This window comes from Pyrgilauda ruficollis, unplaced genomic scaffold (genome assembly GCF_017590135.1).
Source record: "Pyrgilauda ruficollis isolate IOZ18807 unplaced genomic scaffold, ASM1759013v1 scaffold32, whole genome shotgun sequence".
Classification (NCBI taxonomy): domain Eukaryota; kingdom Metazoa; phylum Chordata; class Aves; order Passeriformes; family Passeridae; genus Pyrgilauda; species Pyrgilauda ruficollis.
This window is the reverse complement of record NW_024524600.1, coordinates 3,568,257-3,578,657: the sequence shown is the minus strand read 5'-3', so window position 1 is coordinate 3,578,657 and position 10,401 is coordinate 3,568,257. Positions and strand designations below refer to the sequence as shown.

General features: G+C 38.5%; 1 protein-coding gene across 1 annotated transcript in view; it reads left to right on the top strand.

The window, feature by feature from the left end:
* The first annotated feature begins 3,177 nt into the window (after positions 1–3,177).
* The window catches only part of PLEKHG7 (pleckstrin homology and RhoGEF domain containing G7), a 29,651-nt gene continuing 22,427 nt past the window's right edge, over positions 3,178–10,401 (top strand). Inside the window, exons 1-2 of the mRNA XM_041474261.1 lie at positions 3,178–3,882; positions 5,048–5,070. Coding sequence (XP_041330195.1) covers positions 3,178–3,882; positions 5,048–5,070 — 728 coding nt within the window. The remainder of the gene's footprint in view (positions 3,883–5,047; positions 5,071–10,401) is intronic.

Below are 10,401 nucleotides of genomic sequence, written 5' to 3'. Positions count from 1 at the left end.
TCTGTCCTAAGGGGTAGGAAAGGACAGCTTTGAACACTGTAAAATCTACAGATATTTGCATATTTCATCAGGAAACAAGGTCTGCTACATTTTGTCTGGTCCTGAAACTAATATCACCTTGACAACAGCATAAGGAATCAAAAGAAAAGAAAAACCAAAGAACAATAACAAAAAAGATACCACAAACACACACACACCCCACCACCACCAAAAAAAGAGAAAAATTCTTACATTCCTAAAAGTGCTTCTTAAAGCAAATACATTTGTACTAGCAACTATCACACGGGGTGAGCACATCTCTTTTTCCTAGAAACCCAACTGGATAAATACTAATAAACACGATGTAACATTGCCATGGTTTTGTAAATAAAGTCTTTGAGTGTTTCTCAGAATAATTCTCCCTCAATCCACAGTCACATCCAGTGCTATGCAAAATCAAAGGCACTTACACCAGCTTAGGGGTATCTTGAATTGGGTTGTGGATGAGTTTCAAGAAAAAAAAAAACCTTTACAGAAAATGAAAGCATTAGTTGTGGATGAGTTTCAACAAAAAAAACCTTTACAGAAAATGAAAACATTGTACTGCAAAGGTTGTCTGCATTTTCAAGCAAACATTTTTAAGCCCTCTGAAAATGTGCCTTAATTACATGGAGTTGAACATTTGTAGACCTTTTTGAGCATTGTACTGTAAAGGCTGTCTGCATTTTCAAGCAAACATTTTCAAGTTCACTAAGCCCTCTGAAAATGTGCCTTAATTACATGGAGTTGAACATTTGTAGACCTTTTTGCTTCCTCACAAGTTATCTATCAAATAAATCATATTTTCCCAGGTTTCACTTTCAATTCATATAAACAAAAAATGCCTTAATCAATTCTGATATTTTCCAATCAGTTCTACAATACAACAAAACAATGAATTATCAATGTTTGCATGAATTCTCAAATAGTCTAGTACTAAAATCTGTGTTCAAAATTACTTAACCAGTTACCACACTTGTTAAAATTAAAAACTAATCATAAATAATATAAACAAGGGATAGACAACTATTATACTTCCATGAAAGACGAACAATTAATAGTTAGATCCAGCTGAATGAATCAAGACAAGAGGGGGGGAAAAGAAAGATTGTTGGAGGAGTGGAAGTGTTTTATCTGCTCTTGCAAATTATCATATGCTTGCATGAGATCTGTCTTCCCAAATTTTCTCAATGTGAAAAGTCCAGAAATATAAAAGGCAGGAAATTTAATCCAATGGGTCATGTTACCTTTGTTTAGGGGCATTGATCCTGAAGGCACTTCCTTCTGACCTGATAAACAAATCCCATGGAAACAAATCTAGAAGAAAAAGCTTGTTCCTACACCAGCGTTCAGTCAGGAGGCTTTAAGAGAGACAATGCTACTGTTAAGACCAGCTGTCAATTAATCAAGGACTTGTTGAAAATTTGATTTAAAAGGATGAGACATATTCAATTGGCTATCTTGGTAAGTTTGATCATATAATTTTTCTGCATGTGTGTGGTGTATTTCTGCACTTTTTTTAACAGTGTATTTTCTTTACAAATACTTTGCTGCTGAGAAATTCTGTTCACGAAAGGAACATAGAAATACCCAAAAACAAGTATGTAAATTTTTACTTCTTTAAAAAAATGCTTGCTAAACTGAAAAGCAAAAAATGGTCCTATTTTTAATATAATACTTCCATGAAGAGATGTCTTTAAACTTTTCTATTTGTGGAACAGATCACTATTCCCATGAATATCTAGAAACTGCATGCCAAGTTGCAAAATTCTGCCTGGAGAAGAGAGGATTACCAAGAAAAAATAATAAAAATAATTTTTTTAAAAAAACAGTGAGAATGACTGGCCAAACAACAATCAGTGAGATGTGATTACACATCACAAAATAAAAGTCTTGAAATACTAAAAAGCAATAACAGCAAATCTCAGAGCAATGGTATGCAATATCTTCATTCAAAAGGGGAAAATAGCAGTAATTTCTCTTTATCATCCTGCAATATATTAATGAGATTTTTAATAAGGATAATTAGTTCTTATCCATTAGAGGGAAAATAATAGATACTAATATATTTGTGGCTATTCTCTACAGTAGTGAAAGAAGCTGTTTCTATGATGGAGATATGCTTTTCTCTCTGTAAGAATCTGAATGGTCACCTTCTGAAGGTTTTGGAAAAAACAATACTTTGAACTGACAAACTCGATAAATTAACTTCTTTCTAATCACTTTGTAAATCAATCTGATGGAACTATATAATTAGATTTTTAAAAAGGTATTCAATGTGTGATAGTCAACAATTCAAGAAAGAAATCAACATAGGTTTGAATAAACTAATTCTAAAAAATGACAATTCCCCAAATAAGCTAGCAATCATGAACATATTTAAGATTCCACTTAGTAAAGAAGCTAAGTTAAAGAGGCTGAATTCATAATCTTCATTATTACTTGAAATGTCAGTCTGGTTTTAGAGAGACTAAGCATGAAAATATGTTAAAGCAAAGCTTCATGAATCAAAGAACATAAGACTATTTACTGATGAATCAACAGATAAGTTACTAATATAAATTATTTTCTTCATTATTTGATTACAACCTATGTTTACTACGAAGTACATTTAGGCCGAAAAGAAAGCAAGAGTGATGAAACATACCTTACCTAAGTGTTAAATTTGTATTTGCTTAAGGATTCAGCAAGAAATTAGTATTTGTACAAAGAATTTTGCAGCAAGTCCTGAGAGCAAGTGATTTTGTTTTTATCACACCTACAGCAGTGCTGCAATCGTATTTATCGATAGGGGAGTGGCGGCTGGAAATCAGGTGGCTGCAGTGCCAGATGAGCAGAGTTTCTAAACTCCGTTACTCTTTACCATCTAATTAGTTCTACTGACTGATGCTGACACTGCTGGCACACTCAAAGTTAGCAGCTGTTTAAACAGCTTGCCAAAATTGGGTCCTGAACCTCTCAAAACCTGCATTTAAGTTGGATTCAATGCAAAGGTAATAGTTTCTGCGCTAGCACACATACCTGCCTTGTTTTGTTTGGATATTTTTTCCATTTGCATATTTTCCCAATTAAAAATTCATACGGCAAGTTTGTAAGAACTGTTTCTGATCATGTTTCCTAGGTACACATAGATATAAATCTTCATGCTGCAAATTAAGAATGCAACAACCAAGCTCTGATTATTCTCCAGACCTGGTCAAAGAAACATGCACCAGCGTGGAACCTCTAGACAGGGAAGATGATCTCCATAAGGAAAATGCTGCTTTGTCTGAAAGCATCAGTCCAGAAGGTGTCTTCAGTTCCTCTGAAATGCAGACAGTACCAGTTTGTATGGACACCACCTTGCCTCCTGGGGACTACATTCTCCAACGAGGTTACACAGAGTCTTCACTTCTGAGGCTTCCTGCAGAGGAGTGCATTGGGATCCACCATGCGCCTTTCCAGTTCGACCGCCATGCTCGGGCCAGAATTTCCACTTCTCCAACTTTAAGGCGCCTAAGGATGGCCTCTGCCTCACAAGCACTGTCATTTCAGGACTGTTCTGGCACAGCTCAGCTAGGGAATCAAAAGGAATATGCTGGCTCTCTCCACCACATTTGTAAAAGTCCACCTCGCTGCATTACAACATCTTCATTGTCGCTGCCTTCTTGTGTCCATGCAAAATTATTGTCATCCAAAGCCAAATCTGAGAGAACTCTAGCAGTTCCAGAGTCTGACCTACCCAGATCAAAACTTCCAAGCAAAGAGGATCCTCTCAGCAATGACAGTCCCAATGAGCAATCCAGAAGCTCTTGGAGAGCCAACTCTGCTACGCTTCCTACAAGACTCCCCTGCCCGATCCCTACACTTTGGGCAGGTGTCCAGGTAAGAGGAACAGGAGCATGCAATCTCTTTTTCAGTCTTTCATATTCACTGTTGGTCCATCATCGGCCAGTGCACAAATAAAACCCCAGTTCTCAACCTGAACTACATGTTGGGCCGTGATCCTTTTCACACAGCAGACCGGCTTCTACACTTAACAGGAAGGGAGATTTTTCTTTCCAGATCAGCAAGAGACAGCAGTTCCAGCCTTGCCTCTTGGTGACCAGGTTAGCTTAGTCCACTCCTGTACAGGCCACTCTTTCCCATCTCTGTCCATCCACCCTGGCGGGCCAGTACAACTGCTGGTGGGGATATGGAAGAATAAGACTAAGTAATTGATCCTCTTGAGGATTGGGTTTTAGAAGACTATTTTCTTTTGATCCACTCTTTAACCATTCAGCAGGATTATTCCTAAGACAGGGAAGTTCTCTATTCTGTTTTACTGAACGGCATTACTAACCCTAATAAAACCAAGAATTAAGTTTGTTGAGTCAAATTTAAGGTCTGCTGCTACCAATGGAAGAGGTAAAATTCCCTGTATTTATTTCAACTTACCTAGCTCCACCACTCACTGGCACCCCTTCCTTTTTATGTCCAGTTCCATAAACAAAGAAGCAATTGTGCAATCTCTTCTGAAAAAAAAGAAACCCTGGTCCAGGGAGTGTCAGAATCAGTGAAGAGAAATATGCAACAGAGGAGCCAACCCTGCATCTTTCAAGGGCAGGAAATTACAATTCAGCTCTCCACAAGGAGAAAAGGAGAGGCTTTTTGTACAAGCCAGGTGTGCTGCTAGATCTGCTCTCAAAGAGCTTCCCCTGTGTGCAGAGGCAGTTAAAGTCACACACATGCTCAGCTCTGTCCTTATGCAAATGGCCTACACACACGTTTTCCTCAAGGTAGGTGTAGAGTTCTTCACTAGCCAGTTAACTTTGCACTACAAACCAAAAGCTATTTTTCCTCCTCCCCCAACCCCTTCAAATATAGAAAACATTCTGGATATCAAACGAGTTCTCCTTGCTCCACAACAGTGAAATTAGTTATCCTATGCCCAAGCCTATTACACTATTATTAGTACATTTCCCTTTACAAATGAGCTCTTTTTTCAGAAAAAGTCAGATTGCTTGCTTGCTTTCTGACCAACTAACTAAGTATATTCACTTTCTTTCAGGAGAGTGGACTGCCCATGCAAAGGTATGCACACATTTATTTTATTTCATTCTAAGTTTGACTCTCCTACATTTTTAATGAATTTGCTTCACTTTAAGACAAAACTGAACATTGAGTCATATATACATAACTCAACCTCAATTTGTAGATTTGCTATGTGAAATGCTTGTCAGCAGCTCACTAAACTTTCTAATGAGATTTTCTTTCAAAGGTGGCCCTCTCCCTAGCACGTTTAGCTACATTTCACGCAATATTTCATCCGGATCATCGGGGAGCTTTGCGCTAGGATCTCACTGCCCAAAGGTCCACTTGTTTGGCTTAGCAGGGCCAAACTTCAGCTTGAAGAATGTGAAATATCTCATAATCTTGAGTGACATTCTTCAAAAGTTTGTGGAAGGGAGAAAGGAGCAAAGGAGCTAGCAGAACAGCTCAATATTTTTCTTATATATATATATAAGCAAAGAAGATCTAGGACTGCTACTGGAGAGGGGGATTATTAATCCTACAAACTAAGAAGAATACATAGAATATGCAGATTTTATAACTTAGGGCAGACAAGATACCTGTGCAGTGAATTGTGTCAAGGTTTCAAAACAATTACCAGAAAGCAAAAGTGCTATTAGAAATAATTTTTATTAAGATATGTTTCTTTAAGATGTTCAAATGTTTACAGAAGGGAAGGAAAGTTTTATTTTCCCCCCCCACACAACAAGGAAGCAGGAGATAGCACCTCCATTAATAATGACCCCTCTCTCATTGATGGAGTAGTGCTCTGTTTACTGCAAGGTGCCCTCAAGGATGTTTGGGACTGGGTGGTTTGGAGCAGACTGAAATAGTCTAGGAGTCCTTACACAATGTAGTTCCCTAGAGGAGATTCAAGGGATGTGTGCATGCATTTGAAATTACATGTTCACTGAAGAAGAGGCTTCCTGGATATTCTGAACTGTTGCAATTTCCAACCCACCCTTTGGCATCTGAATTTACAGAGAAGGGGAGGGAAAGATCTTTTCATCTGGATGTGAAAACAAGTGATCTGTACCTTTTTTGGGAAGAGTCTGGTCTGATCCAACACAAAATTGGAATACATAAACATATCTCTCTGTCAGCATGAAGATTTGCATGATGTGCAACAAACTTCAGGGGAGAAATTGAAGATACTGAAGGCAGATGGTATAACAGGAGAACACGGAACATTTAGTGTACACAGCTTCTCTTGGTGCTGCTTGCCTATAGTGGCTTCAGGAGGGAAGTAACTATTTGCCACCTAGGGTATTGCTTTGGACTTATATCCACACACCTTTTAAATCAAGAAACCACAACCCAAAATTTTTTCCATAAGCACCAGCTGGAAAAATTGTCAAAAGGTGGTTGGGATAATGTATTATGAATTGTATCTAGATAAATATTAGAATGTGCAAAAATATATTTTAAAATGCATCAGTTTCTGCTTTAAACATTTTTTGTCAAATCTAATTTGGCCTAAGGTTTGGGTTAAGCCTGTATTCAGCTCCTCCTTCATTAAGATCATTAGTCTAACTTCTTAACAGCTAATCCCTTCTTATCACAGCCAGCAAAAACTGTTCACATGTCAGATTATTCTCTCCATCTAAAAGCACATTAGGACAGTTGGCAACTCTTCTCCAAGAGTGACTTACGTATTAGCCTGGGTAAAATCATACCTCTGTCCTTCAGTTTTAATGAACATCTCCATGCTGCCAAGCTGTACTTTCAAAAAACTTCTTTAATGCACTCATACTCATTTTGAACAGCCTTCTCCCACACAGTCCTCAGTCAAGAATGCCAGCACATCCCTGTCAGCATGGCAACTGGCTGAACTGATGCTGTTTACAAAGAATCATCCAAAAGAAATAAACAAAAAGGGAAAGAGGGGCAGCACAGATAGATGTATATGTGGTGGAGAGAAGGTGAGATGCCAAATCAACACTGTCATGGAAGAAAACATTGATAAAACAAAACCTCAAGTTTACTCTGATCTTCTTTTCTCCTTGCACCATTCAGCAGTATCAGAGACTGGGTGGAAAACTGCATTGCACTATTTCCTACAGCAAATCAGCTAATGAAGAGCCTTCACAGAAACTGCCAAGACAGCTCCTATTCAATGCCTTGAAGAGGCTGGGCTCATCTAGCTTGAAATACTCCCATTCCTCTTTTAATGACTCACACAGCTGTAAAGTGTCACGACTTCACAGAATCACAGAGTGGTAAGGCTGGGAAGGACCACTGAGGCTTCTCTGTTACAACCTCTCTGCTCAAGCAGGGTCGCGCTGGAGCACATTGCACAGGAGGAGGAGTATCAACTACCCTAAACCTAACTCCTCATGCAATCACAGAAATCATTTTACTTTTGACAATAGGTCATTTTCCATGCTAACTTTTTGAATCAGGGAGTCCAAACTCCCTCCCTGAGCAGCTCGAGAAACAGTCTCTGCCTGGCAGTGATCTCAGTACTGTGAGCACCCTACAATATTTACCTCAGTAACATCCTCTGTTGCTTTTATTCACATCTAGTGGACAGTCCTTGAAGTAATATATCTGCTGTTGAAGTAAGATGATCTATATAGATGTCTGTTCCCTGGGATAGCTAGTTAGGCTAAGATTAGGGACATATGAAGACACTTTCTGTGTCTTAGAAATATATACACAAGATATTTATTTTACCAGACCATGACCTGTTTCAATGTCTTTAATAATTTTCCTTAACTTTCCCATGTAAATCTATGACATCATCATGTTTCAAAAACCAAGTGAATTTTAAGAATGAATTATTACAGATGATATCTCCTCAGATGCCTGAGTTTGCCCCTAAAGCACAAGCATTTCATTCCACCACTGTAGTCCTCTGCCCCCAGTAAGTGAAACAAAAAAAAATAAATAAATAGGAAAAGCTACAGAGTCTGAAGGCATGAGAAGGTGCTAAGATATTGCAGACTTAAAACCTAGTAGATTTTACTACACAGAACTTCAGCAATTTAATTTGTTCAGAAAAAAAAAAAAAACAACAGAAGCATCTGATGTATCTAATATGTCTACAGGCAGTAGGCCAGGAAACCAGATATCTGTGCTTCCATCTCTGAAGCATGAGTGTATAATTTAGACATGTAAGCCATTAACCAGCCCAGGCTCATCAGACTGCAAAGGAATATTGTACACAGACACCCAAGGGGTGCTGCCATGCTCCCACATTTCACAGGCTTGAGCACCTATGTGAAGAGCAGATTTAGCCATATGTGTGCCTGAAGTTCAAGGCCTTTTTGGTCTGGGTAAATAATGTCATTTAATAATAATGTCACAGTGACTCTGTGCTTCCATTATTAGTCTTCATAAGCCACTAGCCTGCAGCTTCAAATATATTGTGAAAATAGTAGTAGGATAGATGCTTTAAAAATCAATAATATATTGGCAAATTTTTACTGTGAAGCCAACCTAAAATAAATGTCCTGAATTTCCTAATACAGTAATAACACCTTTGAGGATTATCCTTGTACTATATTGCCACACCTGACTTGTATAATAGCCCAGCTGCCCAAAAGATTGCACCATGGAATCACTAGAGGATTCAGTGGCATCTTAATACAATCATTACCAACACTGAAAATTTGCAGTTGGTAGCACACAGTGCATGTCTCAGGAAGGCACTCCTGAGAGGAGCACTCCTCTCCCTTGCAGTGGTATGGGCTTGCAGACAGCCAAGGAAGAGACCCCCCATCCATTAAAGCTCTCAAACCACTTACTGAAAGTTCAGTGTCATGAGAAGCCAAAGTTCCATTGTAAACCCTAAAGCCAAATAAATAAATCCTATATTCTCTATTCAGTAGGACTAGCAGAAAAACTTTCAAAGAACTCCTGCATTTCACACTGTAACCTCCTCAAGATGTGGTTTTTAAGCCCTGATATGTCCATGGCTCAAGTGTTAAAGGCCCAGGCCTGGCCCTCCTGATAGCCTACAGACCCCTCTCTTGTTAGAAGCACTTTCATCTAGACCATTCAATTGTTTAGCTAAGGCAATTGCAAGCAGTGTCACTGTCAGGTCATAAAAAAGGCACATGTCCATGTCTTACCATACATATCAAATCCCAGCTCTCCACCTCAGAGCTCATCTGTCAGTTGATAAGCTGTCAAGTAACTATTCATGCACTTAAAGGAAAAAATATACCTGTCAGGTTTCACACCAAGTGTGGCAGATGGGTAGGTATTCACAGTAAGATAACTGCCTAGACAAAAAAAGATCTCAGTAAGAATCAGGCTTAACTGACCAAAAATACCATACACAATAAGTGGTGACTGAAAAACAGAATTTTTATAAACATGCATATACTTTGTGCCTCCTCCCTCAGCTACTGAATTTCTGACCCTTTGAGCCCTAATGCAGTATTCATGTACTGAAGGCAGCACAACAGCAGCTGCACACAGCAGCCCCTCTGCAGCATGTACTAACACAACTCATTAGCTATCAGTGTGATTTATTACCAAAATACAGCAAGGTTGTTGACATGGACCAACAGTTTCTGTATGTGAATGCAAGCAGCCTGTGGCACAAAGATGCTGCTGGATACAGAATGCCTGTGTCACTTTTCTTCATGGATCTAGATGCTGGACAGTGTTCTCCATTAGGAAAAACAATAGCTGGAAAGAGACTTTTTTTGATCAGTAGGGCCACTGAGTCATATTACATTCAAAATATTTTAAATAGCAGAAAAAAAATCAAAAATACTTAGAAAAAAATAGTACAAACTAGGCAAAAGGTTAAATAATTTTTTTAAAACCCAACACTTTAACTGCTTCCTAGCATGCTGTCTTTTCTTGAAATCACCTGAGTTACAGGAAGGCTAACAAGACACATGTCAGCTAAAAACAGTATTTAATTGCTCCATTAAACTCCACTGCCAAAATATAGATTCTAAAGTCCTCCACTTGTCAGTCTTGCACTGAGAATTACACAGGAACAGGCAAGAGGCAGGATTGTAGAAAAGGTAAAGGTTTTGTTTAAGAGAACCACGTGCTTTTTATAGAGTGATAGGATAGGCTCTATTTGATTGGCTAACTAACAAAAACATCTTTGCACACTGTCCTTGAAAAGAACAGGAAAACAAATAGAAAAACACTACCTGCAAATTCTTTATACTTAACAAATTACCACACCTTTCCAGCTCCCTAAAATTTCCCACAAGCCACTGTGAGAAACACTTGCCGTTTCTCTCTCTCTGTCCTATGGCATCCACACCCACTCACTTTTTGCCTAACCTCAAGAGGAAACCAGGAATTTTCAATGTTTAAATGCTCTAATTACTTATTATCTGAGGCAAGCTATGACCATAGCAACCTTGATCTCAGCAA